This window comes from Rhipicephalus microplus, chromosome X (genome assembly GCF_043290135.1).
Source record: "Rhipicephalus microplus isolate Deutch F79 chromosome X, USDA_Rmic, whole genome shotgun sequence".
Taxonomy (NCBI): Eukaryota; Metazoa; Arthropoda; class Arachnida; order Ixodida; family Ixodidae; genus Rhipicephalus; species Rhipicephalus microplus.
This window is the reverse complement of record NC_134710.1, coordinates 183,026,758-183,048,331: the sequence shown is the minus strand read 5'-3', so window position 1 is coordinate 183,048,331 and position 21,574 is coordinate 183,026,758. Positions and strand designations below refer to the sequence as shown.

The window sequence follows — 21,574 nt, the reverse complement described above, 5'->3', positions numbered from 1 at the left end:
TGTGATATGTTATGTGTTGCATGGCTGTTTTTATGAATTAAAAAAATTCAACTGCAAATGAGCTGCTTATGCATGCACTCGAAGAATAGGGTTAGCACGTCTTATTTATTCTTGAGAGTGGTCAGTTTTACTCGTGGCCTAAAGTAATCATTTTGTTGACCAATAAGCAACCTGTGAAAGACATGAAATTATCGAGTACACCAAATTTATGTATCTGGAGAAGAAATTTAGAGGTGAGCTTCCACAAATACACAGTGCTGTTTTTCCAGCAGCAGTTGTCATATTGTAAGTGCTGTTGATCCTTCCATATTGGGGCTTGCTCGATGTTTTACACTATTTTCACACAGTAGATAGTACATCTGTGATATGTACATGTCTACACAACGATCCTTCAAAGTAAATGATAAATATTGCTACTTTTCTGTCTGAATGGGTTTATATAATTTTTTGTATCAACCATTGTAGTGGCTATTGGTTAGGGTATTCTAGCTTAGCAAGAAAACTTGGTATAAACGCTGAAATTTGAGCTTCCCAGTATATTTAAAGCTTCTTGGTAGGTGCATGATTCAAGAGAGAAGCACTTTTTCACCACCACCACGGTGGTGAAAAAACCATACTCAAACATGGCATTTGCATTCGTACACTAATATGCACAGATGCTTGTAAACGTAAAAGTGAATAGGGGTAAAGCTGAAAGTGGAGAAGCTGGAGCTTTTTATTATATGACACATCATAATGAGGTTCTGATTGTTCCCAGTATTTTTAAATGCTTAGTTAAATGTTCTGCATCTCTTACATGCAGAATGTTGAAAGGAAAGCACACTACGTCTTCTACGATGGACTGGGTGCTGACAATGCAGTGCACTCTTCATCACAACCTGAAAGCAGCTGTTCCGGGCTCACGACCTCACTCAAAGGGTCGCAGCAGTGATGGACGCTACTCATAGGGTGCACCAAATATCTTGTACATTTTAGGAACATTCCTCTGATGGGAAAGGCTTCATCTCAAGCTATGTGTCCTATATACCTATTTATATTTTCAATATAAGTATCAGTTTGCCATCAGATCAACAGCAGTGCGTGTAGAAAACTGTGTACAATGCATAATGTTACAGTTGTATGAAAAACTGGAGATAGCCTAGATGTCGCCAGCTTAAAAGGTTGATCCACTAATGGGTCAATCCACGCCAAACATCCCAGCTATTTTAGCGACCATCTCAAATGTATTAAAAAAATTGTGATGATTGACTGCATTGAACACAGTGAAACAGTAAAATAATTTCAAAAGAAAAAAAATTTTCGGTCACGTAGTTGCCTTCTGAACTTACCGGAATGTCGTTTCAGTGTGGTTTGTGGGAAGGTAGTTTAAAAGTACTGCTCATTGCTTCGATACCAAAATTTGTCTACATGTTAAGTACAAGTTGATGTGTAAAGTGTTTGAAGCGCAGTAATATTAGTGCAATTTCACTGGCACATACGCCTCCAAGACTAACAATGTGCTTGATACGACTGGTCGGTGCTGTATGGTAGACAAAGAAAGTGCTTAACAGCGCAAAGGACAAGAAGGGAAAGAAGAAACGAGAACAGAGCCCTGAAAAAACAATGAAAGCTTATTGCAAACCAACTGCAATATATAGAAAACAGTATCTGCGCATAACCACTCACCATAAGCAGAATCGCACATACATGCACCATACAGCCTACCTTATCAACAACCGGTCATGTAAATGGACCCAAGATAACTAACTTCACAGCAGTTAAGAAACATTGAGGGTACGCTAACACAGGAAGCACCAAGTTGTTGAATATAGAAAGCTTCACCAATCTCGTGCTCGCGCCGATTTTTATATCTCCCATGATCAAACACTTGTCGAGAATTGGCTGACAACAAGACTTATTACAATGGTCTGCCAAGTGGCTGGGAAGGAAACCTTTTAGAGAGTTATGTACCCCCTCAACCGATCACTCATGCATCGCCCTGTTTGGCCAATGTAACCATGCCCAATAGTAAAAAAATATCTTGTAGAGAATCGCTAAAACACATTCAAGATGGCACGTAGCGTGTTTCTTAGTGCATTCTTCTTTCTTAGGTCCTTCGCTGTTGACCCTGTGACATAGCCCAGCGAGTTTATCGCGTGCGCAGAACACAACTCTTACACCTATTTTGCCAGTGACCTTCTTTAGCCTTTGGGAAACCTCGTGTATGTAGGGAATAACAGCCCTGCTAGAATGAGGCTTGTTGAGTTAGCTGTTGCTTTGTCTCTTATCAACCACTCTTAGTGACGTTAGGAGAGTCTCGGCAATGGAAGTTAGCTCGGGATTAAAAAAGCCTCCTTGTTGGAGGCAGTGAACTTGGAGCGAGAAACTGCACTTTATCTGGCGGTGACAAGAGCCAGTTAAAATTACTTTTAGGCAGGAAAAAGCGATGCTTCACTTGACCAGCTTAGAATGGGCGGACGTAAAAAGGAGGTTCTTTCTTGAGCATGACTCGTACCGCCAACATACATGATGAACAAAAAAAAAAGCATTTCTAATTCTAGACATCGTAGCTTGTCGTCAGAAATAAACTCCGACGTTATTTCTAGTTTCTTCATTTCACACCCGAAAACGTCAAATATCTCATCGGTGGTTCGCCGAGGGTCACATTGATCGATGCGGTAAAGCACTAAAAAGTCGTCAACGTAGTCAAACACTTTAACTGTACTCGTGTGATCAAAGTTAGCCATGAGACTTCTTTCATACCGCGCGAGTAAAAAGTCACAAAGAACCGGTGCTAAACTTGAGCCATTGCACACATCTGCACCGGTGAGATATTTGACATTTTTTGGCGTGAAGTGATGCAACTGGAATTAAAGTCGGAGTTCGATTCATGACGACAAGTTACGATGCCTTGACTTGGACATGCTTTTTTGGTTGACCATGTATATTGGCGGTATAGGAACCTTTCTCAAGGAAAAGCCTTCTTTTTACGTGCACTAATTCTAAGCTAGTCAAGCGAAGCATTGCTTTTTCCTGCCTAAAGGCAATTCTAACTGACTCTTGTCACCGCCAGATAGAGTGCAGTTTCTCGTTCTAAGTTCACTGCCTTCAACAAGCAGGCTTTTCTAATCTCCTGCTAACTTCTATTGCCAAGACTCTCCTAACGTCACTAAGATTTCCTGATGAGACACTAAGCAAGAGCTAACTCAACAAGCCTCATTCTAGCAAGGCTGTTATTCCCTACGTACACGAAGTTTCCCATAGGCTAAAGAAGGTCGCTGGAAAAATAGGTGTAAGAGTTGCGTTGTGCGCACGCGACAAGCTCGCTGGCCTATGTCGCAGGGTCAACAGCGAAGGACCTGAGAAAGAAGCATGCACTAAGAAACAAGCTATGCACCATGTTGAATGTGTTTTAGCTATTCTCTGCAAGATATTATTTACTTGTGGACATCGGCCAAACAGGGCGATGCATAAATGATCGGTTGAGGGAGCACGCTATCTCTCTAAAAGGTTTCCTTCCCAGCCACTTGGTAGACCATTGTAATAAGTCTTGTTGACAGCCAATTCTTGACAAGTGTTTGATTACGGGGGATATAAAAATCGGCGCGAGCACGAGATTAAGGAAGCTTTCTATATTCAAGAACTTGGCGCTTCCTGTCTTAGCGCACCCTCAATTTTTTTAACTGCTGTGAAGTTAGTTATCTGGGGTCCACTTATATAACCGGTTGTCGATAAGGTAGGCCGTATGGGGCATGTATGTGCAATTCAGCTTATAATGCGTGGTTATGCGCAGATTCTGTTTTCTGTATATTGCAGTTGATTTGCAATAAACTTTGGTTGTCTGTTCAGGGCTCTGTTCTCGTCTCATCTTTTCTTTCTTGTTATTTGCACTGTTAAGCACTTTCTTCGTCTACTACACCCAGAAGAACTTAGCCAACATGTGTTAAGAATGTCTGACTAATGAATACTAACTACACAAAAGGTATATTTTGAGGAAATAATATTATGAGACTTCTTAAGCTGCTAAACATTACAAAAAAAATTACGAGTTTCGCAGAATCGTCATTTTCGTTTATATTGAGACCCGACTTGCACTGTGGAGTGGTCCAAATAAATATGACCTTCAAACCTAAATCGAAAGGAAAAAAAAGGTATTTTCATGTGCCAATTGTTATCATTACATTTTTTTGTTTTAAGGAAGAAAATAAGTTTTGAACTTTCCCATTGATGAAAATAGGAAATTTCAAGGTGGCAGCTGTCGTATGACGAAATGGGAAGGTAGGCACCAATGGGAATGCTAAAAAAATATTTTCTTCCTTAAAACAAAAAATTCAATGATTGTATATAAAAATAAGTGTTCATTTGCTTTCAATTTATGTATAAAGGTAATTTTTAGTTAAGCCACCACATGGCGTAAATCGCATCTGAATATGATCAAAAATTACGATTTTGTAGAATTTATGATTTTTTCTCATAAAGTTTACCAGCTTGATAAGTCTCAAATATTTTTTTCTCAGAATATACCTTGCGTGGAGTAGGTATTCACTACACAGATATTCATACATGCAGTATTGCAATAAAGAAATTGCAAACAAAGCACATTTTGAATAAATTCTTAGAAGCATATGTGCCAGTATAGTTGCAATAATATTACTGAGCTTCAAACACCTTACACAAGAACCTTTACTCAACATGTAGACCAAGTTTGTTATAGAACGTACTTTTAAAATAAATTTTTTCACACACACCCAAACGACATCCTGGAAAGTTCCGACGGCAACCTTGCGACCAAACATTTTTTCTCTCCGAAATATCCTACTGTTTCACTGGTTTCAATACAGTTCATCAGCACAATATTTTTCGAATGCATTTGAGATCGTCGCCGAAACGGCTGGGCGTTTAGCATGATATCACCCTAACAGTGTGTCATGAAGACAGAAAAAGGTCGTATGCTTATTAAGCCCTTTTTTTACCAAAAAATATACTAAAAGTGCCTCCTCTGAGGCACTGTATAGTGCCGCTTTTTTCACAGTTCTAAGGGAACTAACTGCACATGCTATTGTTGTTTACATGTGCAGCAGTAGCATTAATATGTAGTAGAACTTGCTGTTGGGATAGTTGGTGCATGTTTGCATTAACTATTAGTCAATTTCGCACCAAAATGACGACCACACAAACGAAGAAAACACATAAACGGAATGGGCACTCATTTGTAATTGTTGATTTCTTGAGGAAATAGGCTGATGTAAACCCACTTTTTGTCAACGCTTGTGCAACCTACTCGGGCCGTCCCTTACCTAATCACGCTATAGGACACATGATCGCTAGATACCGTGCTTCCAGCTCATACATGATGAGTGAAGTTTTGTTAACGCAATTGATACCCCTTTTTTTTGTGAAAGCCCATCAAAATGGCTCTTGGTGTGAATCCACATGAAGTGAAATGTGGTCTTGAACGGGCACCGTCGTTATTCTTTGCCGTAAGGGCGTGTTCCCTTGCTCGATCATTGACGCAGCGCCTCGTCGTCTGGCTAACATGTGTCTTTCTGCACGATAGGGGTATTTTGTAAACCACTTCAGTGGCAGACTTCGTGAATGGCCACGCATGCTTCTTTTTACAGCCTTTCAGCTGCTCAGCATGATTTTCAGCGATGCACCGGCGCAATTTTGCTAGTTTGTTAGGGGCACTAACACGATCAGTACTTCATGCCGGCTCGCCACCTTTTTAAGGTTGTACGTATGAATATATAGTATATTATGAATATAAGGTACAAACAGCTGCTAGTGAGCACCCGTCCTGGTCATGTGTTTTCTTTGTGCGGTCGTGGTTTTGACGTGAAATTGACTATTCAATTCAGGCATTCATGTCTATTCACAGCACATGTTTAATGTCTGTAGCAAAATATTACATGATATTTTCGTATTCATATTTGCATGTTCAAGAGAACAGCAGCCGTGCCAATTGTGTCAATTGGATACAATTTCCTAATTTTGCTCAAAACCATTATGAAGTGCCCAACCAGCCTCAATTATTTCTCAGTATTGTTAATTTTATCAAGAAACATAAAATCCATTATTCAACTTAAGCTTGCGCATCACCATCCAATTGATTGATGTGTGCAGTTTAATTTCCTAAAGCCACGATTTGATTATGAGACGCTTTAGGGTAGGGCTCCAGAAATTTCGGCCGCCTGGGGTTCTTGTGCACCCAAATCTAAGGAAATGGGCCTACAGCATTTCCACCTGCATGAAAAATGCAGCTGAGTTCTTTGGCGACTAAACCATCGAGGCGGGGTCATCATCATCCAATCTAATACAGATGTGCCAACCGTAATTATAACTTTTAATTGACTATATTCTAACCTCACAGCAAAAGAAAAGAGTAGAACGGTTTAAAAGAAAGTTCTACTCCCCCCCCCCCATTTCTATGACGTCCATAACGCTTTTCAAGTCGCTTTTGCCAGAATATGCTTTCGCTCTGCGGAAAAGTGCTTTTTGATTTACAGGACACAAAATATTTTGGTCCCTATTTTACTCTGCCATGCAGATGCCATTCAATAACGAGTGCTAGTATAAGTGCTGGCCGTCTTTCAGAGTGATTTATGAGGTTTTTGCAGCCTTGAGCGACGATAAAGAAAATCGTGTGCCACTTTTTTTCTTTTCGCCACCCCCTTGAGCTCCTCCTTTACGAATATCTGGAATTTCCGGGTTGCCTGTCAAACAGTTGGACAAGCTCACCAAATGCCACTGCGAGTTTTACACCCGTATTTTAAAACATCCCTTCACTAAATGCTTCACCTTGACTTAAGAAAATTGATTCCAGCGCAGTCTCTTGGCAGAGCAAGTCACTCAATATCAGGGATAATCTGCTGCGATTCTCAAGAAACGCAGCGTCATTTTTAGACAAGCGGTGGCGCTGTGCTTAGCTAGTACAAGTGAAGGATGAGATTCGAGTCGAGGAACATTCGTATATAGGGAGGGTAGCATTGTTTGCACTGTGGGACAGTTCAAGAGTGCTTTTGTTGAAATAGCTGCACTCTCGTGTATTTTGAATGAATTAGCGTATGTCAAATAATTTCTACATATACTTTTTTGTGTGTGTGATTCAGTATAATTTGTTGTACTACTGTAAATTTGGAGCCCCACTGCGGTGGTCTAGGGGCTATGGTACTCGGCTGCTGACCCCCAGGTCGTGGGATCGAATCATGGCTGCGGTGTCTGCACTTCCGATGGAGGCAGAAACGCTGTAGGCCCGTGTGCTCAGATTTGGGTGCACGTTAAAGAACCCCAGGTGTTTAAAATTTCCGGAGCCCTCCACTACGACGTTTCTCATAACCATATGGTGGTTTGGGGACGTTAAACTGCACATATCAATCAATGCTGTAAATTTGAAATTTCAAGCTCAAAAATGCTGTGTTTGTTTTTCCTAAAACCTGCTACAAATTTAGATTTTCTCCCTAGAAAAGCAAGATATGATGCTCCAAAATATTGCTCCAGATGATAGCTTGGCTGCTCCACCTCTGCTAGCTGTAAGTGGTTACTCTTTCACCCTGCTTATGTGTGCCCATTTTATGTTCTTTGATGTTGCATTGTTTCAGGGGGACATATTATGTGATGCGCTTGATATTTTACATCGTTAAATCACTTATTCTGCGTGGTTAGTATCTAGTGACACTGTTAAGCTATTGTAATTTTGCCTATTGTTTTCACTCCTGTATTGTTTCCCCAGTATTCTGAATGTCTGAACACACAAGGGTTATTGTGAAATGAAAATGCCATTTTAAGACTGTTTTGTCATTACATTCATTAGAATACCACTAGCCTTGCATAATATGCATAAGGCATGCCACAACACATGCAAACTGCGGCGTACCATTGTGGTAATTGTAGTGTGCATTGATATATTATTTCAGTATATTGGAGAAACAAGGCATGCTGCATTGCACTACTCTTCCTACTGTGTGTATGCTTCACTGCACTGTGCTTTTGTGCTGCATTGAAGCATGTTAAAATTAGTTCTTGATTCTTAAGTGCAAATAAAGGCTGTTTTGTTGTACTTTGATATGCATGCATTGGTCGTTAGAGCTCCATGCCGTACCATTGACGTCTGATTTCCGGTCTTCTTTTGTAGCAAATGGCATTCTGCTTTGCACTATTGAAAAAGGTTTTTGATTAAGGTGCAATTTGTCTCTGAATCCTGTATGTTCTCTGTGCCTAATAAAATGAAGCTTGATTTCGTTTTGCACAATGGCATGACTTTGTGAACGTCGTGTTATGTGTGGCAGCTCATTTTGAGTGATGCCTTTGCATTAAGCTAGGATTACGTGTTATATGCCGTGCTTCATATATGCACCATAAAAGCTGTGCTAAGGCCAGGATTACCACACTGTGGCAGGAGCCACTACAATAGGACATCTGCACATGAATGGTCTAGCTAAAGGGTAAGCTTTCACGTGCTTCCACAGGGGCTTACTGGAAAGGGGTAACTTTAGAATTATGGTATTTTTCGCATGGGTGTTGGGGCATTATTCAGCATGAACACCCCCACACCCTTTTTGTTGTTTGAGCAATTACACCTTTACACTACTTTTGTTTTTTAAGGGTGTTAGGGTGTCATAGCAATATTACACCCTTACGCCCTTAAGATTACTTGGGTACATTCGCTTTTACACCCTCACTCCCTTAAGGCCACTTGGGTGTGAATTTGTCTTTACACCCGAAGAAATGTTTGTGCGATAGGGTGTAAATTCGGAAATCCGCCCCACGATATAGGTGTAGCCCTGCTTGATACACCCATTTCGTGGGGTGTTGGGGTGTGAGTTATAGACACCATAAAACACCTATATGGGTGTAATTTGGTTTACAGTGTAGGATTCTCCAAGAAATTGACATTGAGGTAAAAGATGCAGTTCCCACTCATTGTATAGAAGCGGCGATGAAGGAAGCAGACTGTTATGTTCACCAGAATATTCGAGCGAAAGTGAGGGCAGAGTACCAGATTGCAGACGCTATAAAAGCTGGGAGTGTTGATTTGGAATTAATAAAAGAGTGGATTACAACTGAAGTGGAAGGAAAACTGGGTTCTTCGTCTATAGCACTAACACATAGCCAATGCTTCCTCAATGATGGTCTTGTCAGCCGGACGCTTGATGAGTCGACTTTACGAGGAATAGAAGAGCACACTGAAAACACAGAGACATGCACTCTTACAGCAGAGAGTACAATAGGCGCCGAAGCACAACTTCAGAGGCCAGAGACTCCTTCCACAACTTCCGAAGCTTCGTGAAGATGCTGTGCCCATGCATTGAATGACAAGATCACATCAGCAACTCAGTCGTACCTGGTGGAAGAAACCTGTATCAAGGGAAAGCAGGCCCCGCCGCGGTGGTCTAGTGGCTAAGGTACTCGGCTGCTGACCCGCAGGTCGCGGGTTCGATTCCCGGCTGCGGCGGCTGCATTTCCGATGGAGGCGGAAAATTTGTAGGCCCGTGTACTCAGATTTGGGAGCACGTTAAAGAACCCCAGGTGGTCAAAATTTCCGGAGCCCTCCACTACGGCGTCTCTCATAATCAAATGGTGGTTTTGGGACGTTAAACCCCACAAATCAATCAAGGGAAAGCGGAAAACATTTGAAACTTCATAAGACTACCCACCAGATCTTGAAGATGAGTGCCTGCATAAAACTACAGGTCACCAATTTAATAAGCGTTCGCAACAATATGTACAATTACATGCAGAAAGCGAAACAAGGCCAGTTAGTCACTAGAAAAAAAAACAAAGGAAAACTACAAGAACGCTGAAGCAAGCCCATTATACTGATCGTAGCCTATGCTCTTTGAGAAATCTCCATACGCCAGGGTTGAAGGAAATGAAAATCATATGTCTTATTTCATCTGTGAGAAAAAAATACCATAAGAGCGTAAAAGTTAAAAGTGGGAAAGTTCAGATTAAGGCAAAGAAGTAAAGCTGATGATTCCAAGGTGACTGCAGATAAGACCAAGAACTCGTGAAAACTTTTCAGAAATAGCTCCTGCAGACCCTTGTGGAAAAGTCAGCATCATCGGTTTGCACATGAACGAAAACTGCTCATCGACCGTGCAACTACATCAAGTGAAACATGTTTAAAGGCTCGAGAGTTAAACAAACGTTGGAAGCATCGCTGGAAGACCAAACATCGGTGAAGAGTCCGACTAACCTTAATGGATTGACTGTGACCTTGTACAAGAACCCACGAACAAAAAGTGTGTACTTAGAAACTGTGTGTATTTGTGTTTTTCGTCGTCACTCGCCAGTGTTCGGGCACGGAGGATGTTGAATATTGTGCAGAAGACGACGAGTGACACTATCATCACCAGGATAAGATCAAATCGGAGCAAGGAATATAGAAGAGCTCGACGTTGGGCTTCATCATGGGGACGGCGGCTTTTCCGTTTCTTAGCAAGCCATGACAACACTTTGAGACAACACCAGAGGAAATTCCAAGTGCAAACAATTTTCCTAATTTGTGCTAGGCGCCTCACTCAACCTCATTAATGCGCCCAGAAAGACTGGGTGAATCCACACTCATCCATCATCCTACCATAGAACCTACTGTTCATTTTGAAGGCAGGATCCGGAAATCACATTGAAGCAGATCTGATACTGTGTTCTGCCAAGTAGACCTGTTGGTGAGTTCAAAAAAGGAATAATGCACTAATACAGCCTTCCTATATTTTGCCAGGTCACACGTTACCGCGGCAGAACCTGCATGTACGCATACGACTGATCGTAGTTGATTGATATGTGGGGCTTAACGTTTCAAAACCACCATATGATTATGAGAGAGGCCGTAGTGGAGGGCTCCGGAAATTTCGACCACCTGGGGTTCTATAACGTGCACCCAAATCTGAGCACACGGGCCTACATTTCCGCCTCCATCGGAAATGCAGCTGCCGCAGCCGGGATTTAAACCCGCGACCTGCGGGGCGACTGACCGTAGACAATACGGATTGTTTCCGAGGTTTTTATACTTGTGTAGAGTGCCATACGTTCGGGGTAACAACGGGGCTGTTTACAGTTAAGGTGCGTGGCGCAGCTAAGCACGAGTGCGTGGGTTCGACTCTGATCCATGGCCGCCACATACCCCTGAACTCAGTAATACCTGCGTACATGCACTTAGCTGCAATTTAAAAAACCTCGGATAGGCGATAATAATTTGTAGTTTTACGCAATAGTAATTTAGTTTGTTGTGCAGAAAGTTTCTGAATGCATTCTGTAAGGTGGGGCAGCAGACATTCTATGCACAATACACCGCATGCGTAACTGAGTGCTTCGTGGTGTTATGTGTGCATCGTAATGTCTCATAGCAAAAAAACAATACAAGGGTTTAGATCTATATAGCGCTAACTACAATGCATCATTGACTCTTGCATGCAATAAATGGTAAATGTTTTTATTGTGCCAACTCTGAGAGCAGTTTTCTTTCTAGATGCTTCGTGCGATCATCTCGTAACAGGAATTCATTCAATTGTACTGCCAGCGTTTTTACTAGGTCTGATGTTCATGATAAGCGTAGGGCTAGCAGAAATATTTAGATTTTTTCGCTCTAAAAATGGGCTATTGGTGTTAAGTTTATGACAGTATTTCCAAATAAAAGTGAAGAGTGGTGCCTGAAATGTCACGCGCTACAACAAAACATTTTGTCTGATGTTTTTCTTCTCTTTTTTCTCTGCAGCCCAAGAGAGGCGAACAAAGCAGCAGTCCTTGCTACCTGACGCCAACCAAAAGGAGGAACTGCTTCCGGATGAAGAAGACGCTAGCCAGGAACAAAACGGCTGCTGTTCGAAGCTCGTGACGATTGCGTGCGCTCTTTCTGCAGCCTTGGTCACACTACTCCCAGCTGCAGTATTCATCGGTCTTCGTCTAAAAAAGAAATACTACCGTATGTATACATATACGATACGCGTTTATCTAGACTATCTTCGAAATTCTGCGTCAAGGTTTCACGACTAACTGAGTAGTGCCTACATTATTGTTTTAGTTTTCGTTTGCTAAAAAATGATCAGCAGAATGTATAGAGAGTAGGGCTTGCAAGCACGGGCGCAAAAGAAGACGACGACCCGTTATATATTCAGCATTTTGTTTCTGTCCGTCTCTTCCACTGAATTCATGTGTTCATATCGGCTCGTTCAACACCTGCCAGTTATAGCTCAACATTTAGCCATTGTAAAGAGTGTGAAGCTTATAGCACTTCATGTTTCACTGCAGCGGACAACGAGCACGTGTTAAAATGACCAGTCTATTGATGATATTCCGCAGCAGGTTTGCTCAATAAATATGGATGATGCCACAACACCATGGACGTCTCCTTACCATGGTCGTCTTTCTGCAATGGCATTCTGCGGCAATGCTCAACAACTGCTTCGCGTCGTCTTCTCGGCGTACCCGTAGCGTCTGCACACGCGCGAATAAAATCGAAGCAGGTGCAATAGGAATGCCAAGCAGAGGACGTGATGCGGATGTGCAGCAGCAGGAGGCCACGGCAGAAAGACGGCCACAATAGAAAAAGTCAACATGGCGGTACTTATTGCTGAAATTTCCATCCGGGTCTGTCTTATTGTCCTGCATTGTGTGACCCGTAGGTTCGCAACGCATGCGCTTGTTTGCTTTTTATTTACGTACTGAAGCTTCGAGAGCAATGTATTCATCGGTACTTTGCGGTCTTGCTAGATTGATCCTTAAATTCTCCGAGACAAGGTTGAGCAGGCATGGCTAAAGAAACACAGCTAATCTTCCTAATGAAGATAATACACACCTGATGTCATTACCGTGACATGGCACGAAGCGGTACTATTTCATCATTCTTTTATTGCTGTGACGACAGTGGGCAGTAGCAAGCGTGGGTTGGGACCGAGTTGGGTGATCACGTCCGCATGGGAGCCGCCATGTTAGTTTCTAAACTCAGCTACCGACGCTTCGGCAAGGCCAGTTTACAGTCACGTGTTCGGGCAGTTTACGGGCAAGGCCAGTTTACGTTCACGGATGAAAAAGGCCGGTTTACGGTCACGCGATGACACACGGAAGCGCCGGGCTCCACTGCGGAAAATCGTCTATGCGTCTTCGCGCGTGTTTAGGCCAATTTTAAGGCTTTAAACCGGTTAGCACCTAACATGAATGCTCAAGAGAGAATGCCATCCGAAGGAACTGAACCGCGTAGTACGACTCCATTGGTGGAAGAATTCTTCGATGCAGTCATTGTTACCTGATGTTGTAGTAAGCTATAAATGCGCCTGTCAGGTATATAAGCCTCCACATGTCAGCTGTAGCCAATTAGTAGAGGCGGAGCTTCGAATGATCGAGAATGAAAGAAAACGTATTGTCTTATAAACGGCGTTGCTGTTGCGGATGGGCTAAATCTCCGTACAGTGGAGCGCATTGATGTCCCGAGCACGCTCTCCACAGGCACATTGCGCTTGGTAAGTAGAGTGGGCAATCCTGGATAATTAGTGGACCGGGAGTACTATCCTCCCGCCAGTTTAGTGTCGGAGGTTAAGCTGTCTCAAAATTTTGTACGCGGGACCACGCAACGGGCACAGTGCAGTGTTTATCCACCTCTGCTTCAAAGGATCATCTTCCTAGCGTTATGACAGCCGGTGTTCACTGACATCAAGTGCAATTTTTTATGTTTCGTTGTGTTTGCGGTACAACATACTCATTGATTTAGTTAGTAATGAGAGGTTTATTGCGGCAAATACACCGTTGAAAATCATGAATTTTGATTGATTGATTTGTGGGGTTCAACGTCCCAAAACCACCATATGATTATGAGAGACGCCGTAGTGGAGGGCTACGGAAATTTCGACCACCTGGGGTTCCTTAACGTGCACCCGAATCTGAGCACACGAACCTACAACACTTCCGCCTCCATCGGAAATGCAGCCGCCGCAGCCGGGATTCGATCCCACGACCTGCGGGTGAGCAGCCGAGTACCTTAGCCACTAGACCACCACGGCGGGGCAAAATCATGATTACTGGGCTAGTTGTCTGATATATTGCTTCAACTGAAATAATCTACCTTTCGGAGGAAAGTCTAAATTCTTACAAAAAACTAACTGGAAACTACGAAATTATCTCTATCATGCAGCATTTCAGCGCATCGTTTTCGTATAAAACAGCAATGCGTACAAATACATGAATGCAAAAGAAGGGAAGTCCTATAGAGCAAATGACTTGGTATGTGTGTTATTTTGAAGTGGGGGCATCTAAAATTCTCATCGCAATATCGTGCAAATGCTGCGCGGAGCGTGATCGAAGTAACGGCCTGGACATTCTCCCATCCCTACTGCATGACGTCAACCACTCACATTCATTTATGTTCCGGGCTCAAGGCAGTTGGAAACGTTGCTCTATGCGTATTAACAGCTGAGCTGCTTACAATCGAGGTGCATTTTTGGAGATCATAGTACGCACTTTCTAGCCCAGCTGCGATAGCATAATTGAGAGACAGCATGAGGAAAGCTAAGTGAGTGAGAAAAAAGTCTAGTGTGGTTAAGCCTGGTAAGTGAAGGGTAGTGAAGGGGAGAGCGTGACGCTGGGCTGAGAGGAGGAGAGGCGAAGCTATGGTGGGAACGGAGCAGGTGGGGTGCAGTGGAATAGAGAGCAGGAGGTTGATTAGCTGTGCGTGTGGATGAAGGCGGCCACTGGGAGCACGCCCGCGAAGGCTAGAGTTGCCAGCGAAAGAGGAAGAAGGCCACGGTGATTCACGTCAGGGCTAGACTCTCTCCTCCACGAGGTGGTAGTCCGGCCATGGCTGAGGGAAAGACGCGTGATGAAAGCAGTTCTAATGTTTGATTTGCCTTTATGTCATGCCTTTATTTTGATTAGCCTTAATGTTTATGCGGCTTTATATCAGTAGAAGCTTTGTATAATGTTTCATTTTCACAACATTTTTTATATGCCCCATATGCACCACCATTTCTCTAGCCCCGAAAATGAATCGGGATGATTATTTTAGTCTCACTGGCTTGAAACAACCTTGTTCGCTTGGTGGAAATACCTGTCGCATTCACCAGGTTAAGGTGTTTGACTGCTGACCCGAAGGTCGCGGGCTTGAATCTTGGCCGTGGTAGCTGCAATTCAGTGTAGGTGGAATAACTGGCTACTGGACAAGTTTGTAAGAATTCATTCAGCCGAATTGGTTAGTAACGGAGTGTGAATATGGCATGTCATTAAAATTTCAGGTGAGAGTCAGCGCTTGTGTTTTGTGTTCCTTTCTCGTGATTTCTTCTTACCTTGAGTCACCATTTGAGAAGTGTGAATAGTTGAAATGGTTTGAGGCCCCGTACTATGATTGAGGTGCACGTTAAATAACATCAGATGGTCAAAACTTCCAGAGCCCTTCACCATGGCGTTCCGCAGGATCTCTACTTCTAAGTGTAGAAACCGAACAATCATCGTTGTGTTTTGAGTGAATTGAAAAAAAAATGAATCAAATGGCATGTATCGCTTGACTTCACCACAAAAAGCTAAGGAAAGATAAGAAGCAATATATGTAGCTTTCAGATATGTGGTAATTATAAAGCAAAAGGGAAAGAAAGATAACTGGAAGAGGCCGCTTGTCGCTAGCATGAACGTCAGATTTAAATCAATTCATTCAAAACTCCAAATTTACTTTGTGCAAACTCACACGACATATTTGCAATGCAATTAATCATTTCAATATCAATGCAGTCAATTCTTGAACTAGTGGCGAGATCGAAAGCACAGGAATTCAGAGTTTTGCTTCAAAATAGATTTGAGGCACTAAAAAACGTAACCGACGTTAGCGCTGCCACAATGAACGATAATCCTACTAGTATCATCAAAGACTGTGCAATGTAAGCCTGAGGTGCAGTCACTAGACAGAGGACTAGCAAACTAACTCAGGAGACAAAAAATGTTATTAAGAGACAAGACAAGCAAGTTTCAAGTGCGACTGACAAGATAGAGCTAGCGAAATTTCGAAGTTAATGAATAGGCGTGAGGTAGCCGACGTCAGAAGGTATAACGTGTAGACAATTGAGCAGGCTGTAAAAAGTAGCAGAAGCCTAAAAGCTGCGAAGGCGAATTTGTGCGCAGGCAAAAATCAGACACATTGTCAAGCACAGTTGAAAATGTAGACAGTAATAGAATAGCTAAAATGGGCGAACCTTGTGTCCTATGAACAAACAAGTTAGAGAAAAGTGCTTATGTCCGGAACACCTTGACTTCTTTCAAGTTTGGCACCGCAAATTCTTCTTTTATATCGCGCAGCTCACACGTGCCTGAGTTAACAGCGTCGATTCTGGCAGTCCTCTCTGGCGTTTCGCATGTCCTGTTTCGCATGCGCACCACAGACAACATTTAGGGCGTAGTAAACGACTGGCACGCGAACCTAAATGTATCTAGCATCATTATCCCCCTTCCAAGAATTCATGGTCCCGATGCTTGTATACGTTCCAGGCTGGTATTTCATAGTAGATACCGGTAGTAGCAGGCATCAATTAGCAGTGTTCCTTCGTTACTCGGTGTCGTTTATGGTATGGCTTTATTCAGATGACGTGCGCAGTGTCTGTGCGGTGCTGCCATCGGGATGGTGTTACTTGCTCCTCTGGGACAACTTTATAGCTCAAAGGACCAAGCTGGTGAAGCACCTTGTAGGGGATAAAATAACGTCGAAGTAGCTTTTCGGAGAGCCCATGCACGTGCACGGGTGTCCATACCAATACTTTGTTTCCAGGAGTGAACTTGACGTCTCTTCGTCGCAAATTATACCAATCGGCATTGCCTCTTTGTTGCTGCTGCATGTGATGTAGCGCCAGCTGCCTTGCTTCTTCAGCTAGTTCGGTGAACTCACTGGTGCTATGGTCTTGGTCGCAGTTGTCATCGACAAGTGTATCCCGGTGCGTCGAAACTGTTCAGCCAAAAACAAGTTGAAAAGGTCTCGTTAGTGTTGTCCCCTGCACACGAACATTGCGTACGGTAGTATTCTGTCCCAAGTTAGATTCTCTACGTCGACGTACATCGACAACAAGTCAACGTTCTGCTGAGCCATTCTCTCAATGCGTTTGCTTGGGGATGATACTTTGTTGTTTTTCTAAGACAGGTGTGTGTCGATCTCATAATGGTATATGTCAGGCCAGCTGTAAACGCTGCTCCCCGATGAGTGATAAGCACAGTAGGAGCTCCGTGCTACAGTACAATGTTGGTCATAAAGAATTCGGCTACTTCCCCAGCCGCTGCCGAACAAGTGATGCTGTTTCCGTATATCTATTTTTATAGTCGGTTGCAGCGATGACCCATTGCTTCGCTGAGAACGACGTGGAAAATGGGCCCAATAAGTCCATTCCCACTTGTGCGAAATGGGCATATTGTGCCGCTAATCGTTAGAGGAGACCACCAGGTTTCACTGGTGATGTTTTGCGCCTTTGGAAATCTCGGCAACATTCTACGTAGTGCTGCGCAGAACTCTGCCATTTCGGCCAGTAGTATTTTGTGCAAATACGTGCCAGCGTTCTGCTCACTCCCAAATGTCCTGCTGATGGGTCATTGTGGCATGCTTTGAAGTTATCGGGTCGTAGCGCTCAAGGAACGACAAGCAGGCTTTTCATGCTGGGTTCGAAATTTCCTTTGTAGTAGGCGTCATTTCTGAGTATGAACGACGACAGACTTTGAGAAAAAACACGAGGAAGGTCAACGGGTTGTCCGTCTAAGTACTTTATCAGCATCAGCAACTCGCGCTCATTTTTTTGTGGCTGCGCCATCTCTCATGCAGTGATAGCTCCCAAAAAAGGAACGTGCTGTTCAATTTATGTTGAGGTTGCTTCCGTAGAATCAACCGGTGCACAGGACAAACAGTCAGCATCGCTGTGCTTGCGACCAGACTTACACAGGAAGGTTATTGTGTCTTCCTCCAGTCGTAGGCTCCAACTCGCAAGACGTCCTGATGCATCTTTAAGATTTGCGTGCCAGTACAGTGAATGTGATCGCTGATGGCTCGAAAAGGCCTGCCGTATAAGTATGAACAAAACTTGCTTATTACCTAAACAACCGCAAGGCGTTATTATTTTGTCGTTGAGTAATTGGCCTCAGCCTTCGAAAGTGTACGATTAACGTACGCAATGACCCGCTCTACACCATCCTGCCACTGAACAAGGACGGCCCCGAGATCCGAGTTGCTTGCGTCATTGTGAATATCAGTATCGGCTTCCTCATTCAAATTGGGCGAGGACAGGATGGCTCCGAAGGCGCTGCCTCAGCTCATCAAAGGCATCCTCCTGTTTCTTCAGCCAAATGAAAAATGCATCTCCCTTTGTCAGCCACGTTAGAGGTTCGGCGATCTTCAAAAAAAAACTTACAAAGCGCCAATAATAAATGCAAAGTCCCAGGTACCGTCTAACAATTTTTTGTTCGTTGGTATTGGAAATTTGTTTCTGTTGCCACGGTGTTTGAGGATCTGGGCGAATACCCTAAGCACTGACAACATGCCAAAGAATAGTAAGCTCTTGGAAGCCAAAGTGGCATTTCTGTGGCTTAATTGTTAGGTCTGCCAAACCAGGCGCTTTAACCACATATCGCAGCCGTTGCAAATATGCTGCTTGAAGGTAGCCAAAATAACTACCGCATCGTCAAAATAATTAAGGTAAGACTACCACCTCGGTCCGGAGAGCACACTGGCCATCATCTGCTGAAACATTGCGGGAGCTTACAAAGACCGAATAGAAGTACCCTAAATTCGTATAACCTTATCGGTGTCACAGATGAAGTTTTCCCACGATCACGTTCGTCCACTTTTATCCGTTAGTACCCACTTTTAAGGTCTAGGGAAGCAAAGAATTTTGCTTCTCCGTAGTCTATCGAGAGTGCCGTCAATCCTTGCAAGAGGATAAACATCTCGATTAGTGACAGAGTTCAGCATTCGGTAGTCTATACTGAATTGTAAGAACTGGTCTTTCTTTTTAACGATTACCACGGGTGGCGCCCATGGACTCGCCGACAGCTGAATTACATCGTCTTTCAGCATTTCCTGGACCTGATTTCCGATAGCTTCTCTTTCCTTCAGTAAAACTCTGTAGGGGTGCTGGCAGATGGGTCTGTCAGATTTGTCGACAATGACGTGGAGTTTCTTCATTGGCGTTCATCGGACTTTTAATGGCGTTCAAAAGCACGTGGCGAATTCTCTTACAAGGTTTTCTATTTCTCTCTTTTGGCTTCGCAACAGTCGTTGGTCAATGTCAATGGGTTACAGTACGAAATCCACGTCTTGAAAATCAGGTGGTGACGTGTCAGAGGTGCTCAGGTTTGCAACTTGGACGAGGTCATGGATGCTTCCAATGACAGTCCTCTTCGCAAGGGGCTGTACTTTATTCCCAAAGCAAGACGTTAGCCCAACTATCACCAAGCTGCACAAGGCCCCTTGCCATGCAGATTCCATTTTCAAGTATGAGTGAAGTGTTGCATTCAGCGAGCCCTTTATGATCACTAAACGCATTGCTTCTCACCCTGACAGCTACACTGGAACTCGGAGTTACCGCCACGTTGTCGTCCGCAATACACAGATCATTGACTTTTTCTTCTGTTTCGAAGGTTGCAGTCGTGTGCTTGCTCAAAAATGAGACACAAGTTCAGGCAAGTTAATCGCAGCACCATTAGCCTTCAGGACGTCCATGACAATATTTATGTCTCTAGAGCTTTTCGGCCACCCAATGAAAGTGGCGACATATGCGAAAACTCTTAGTGCAATTCTTGCCGTACGCGTACCACACGGGTCGATGAGGTGTACCCCTGCGGTATGAACTAGAGGTCTATCCCATGAAGTCAGTACCTTATGGAGCGTTCTAGCGAGCTCACTACTGACTACTGAGTAATCTACACCTGTATCCACTAGTGCGTTGACGTCGTAGCTGTCAACAAATACACGCAAGTCAGGAGCGCCGCCATGATTGCTGTAGTGGTTTACTAGTTCGTCGTTATCACGCGGAGTCAGCGTTGGAGGTTCTGTTTCAGCATTGGCAGCGGCCTTACCTCCACAGGTCGCTGGCCCTAGTTTTCCCGACCTGGGCTTGGTGAACGGCGCCTTGCAGTGAGATAGGCTGATGATCAATGGGGACTCGGTGACCGATATCTTTACGATGATGTCAATTGAGCCTGATGTGGCTGAAGATCATATGGGTACTGACGAGGCGACAGGTACTGCTTAATTTTGAAAGGACGCTCGCCGTTTCTAGGCCTAGGTGCATTCACTGTAAATCCCCGAAGCTCTGCCTGGCAGTAGTGGCACATTCGACACAGGTGGCCGGCCTCTCCACAGTTGTAGCAGAGAAGTACCCTGTCAGGAGCATGCCATATATCAGTCTTTCTTGGTCTTCTATCTGGTGGCGGAAGCGTGCTTGGTGGCGCAGTGCTGAACACCGAATGGGCTGCGATGTCCCTACGCAAGAGGGTCCTTGATGTAGAGCGTCGGCATATGAGACTTTCTGCAATAACAATGGTGACACTTCTGGCTGGGCATACTGCTCACGTTCCCGAATGGGCTGGAGATCCCGAGCTACCAGTCTGACTTCTTCACGCATGACGTTGGCCAGTGGCGACACAGCTGGAGCACAGTGATCGAGTCGCTGCCTTTGCAGCTCCTCTCGCACCACAGACCTCACAAGTTCGCGTAAAAGCTTTATGCTCTTTATCAAGGCAGTGGGTGCCGCAACACCAGCGGCAATGACCAGATGCGGTTGTACATGATCGCTCGTTTCTGAAGCGCTATTTTCATTGTGGCCGCCTGCAAACAAAACTTCACGACGGTGGACGGCAGATTCCTAACCAATTCGGTGAAAATTTTCTGTCTTATGCATCGCACTGAATGGTGAAGCGTTTTGTCCTCCCTCATGTTAGAATATGCTCGGCGAAAGAGACCTTGTATGTTCTCTACATACATAGCCACGCTTTCATTGTTCCGCTGGTTTCGAGCTTGGAGAGTGGTCTCAGCCCTCTCCTTGAGATCCGTACTCGCGTATGTGGGAAGTAGCTCCAGTTGAAAGTCATCCCAGGTCGAGATGGCAGCCTCGTGTTTTTCAAAGCATGTTCGTGCAGAGTCCTCCAACACAAAATAAACACGTGCTAGCTTCCGTGCAGCATCCTAGCTATTGACCCTTGCGACGCGCTCAAATTGCTCGAGCGAGTCCTCTGCGTCTTCGTGTGCGTCGCTGTGGAAAGGTTTGGGTGTCATCGGCGGATCTCCTACAATTTGTGTTGGCGCGACCAGGGAAGTCATCTCAGTAAGGTCTTCGCTGAGAACTGCGACTGCTCTTGTATATTTAAAGAGGAAAAATTCAGTGTCCCCACCGCGTAATCGACGGCTGCTGCGCCAGTGAACAGTGGTCAGCTCGGTGGGTCCGAGTCTCCTTTGCTCCGAATTGCCTTCTCCAACTTCATAAAAGCTTGGTTTAAACCCGGCACCTTCACAAAATTTGTCACGCACAGTTCAAAAGTAGGCTTTATAAGATAGATCGATTGGGCAAACTTGTGTCCTACAAACAAAGAAGTCAGAAAAAGTGTTTATGTCCAGAACGCCTTGGCTTCTTCCAAGTTCGACAGCTCGTCTTAT

General features: G+C 44.0%; 1 protein-coding gene across 2 annotated transcripts in view; it reads left to right on the top strand.

The window, feature by feature from the left end:
* Nucleotides 1-21,574, top strand: part of LOC119177243 (nephrin-like) — a 710,418-nt gene that overhangs the window by 682,863 nt on the left and 5,981 nt on the right. For both annotated transcript variants that reach the window (XM_075878328.1, XM_075878329.1), the window contains exon 12: nucleotides 11,693-11,899. In XM_075878328.1, coding sequence (XP_075734443.1) covers nucleotides 11,693-11,899 — 207 coding nt within the window. The remainder of the gene's footprint in view (nucleotides 1-11,692; nucleotides 11,900-21,574) is intronic.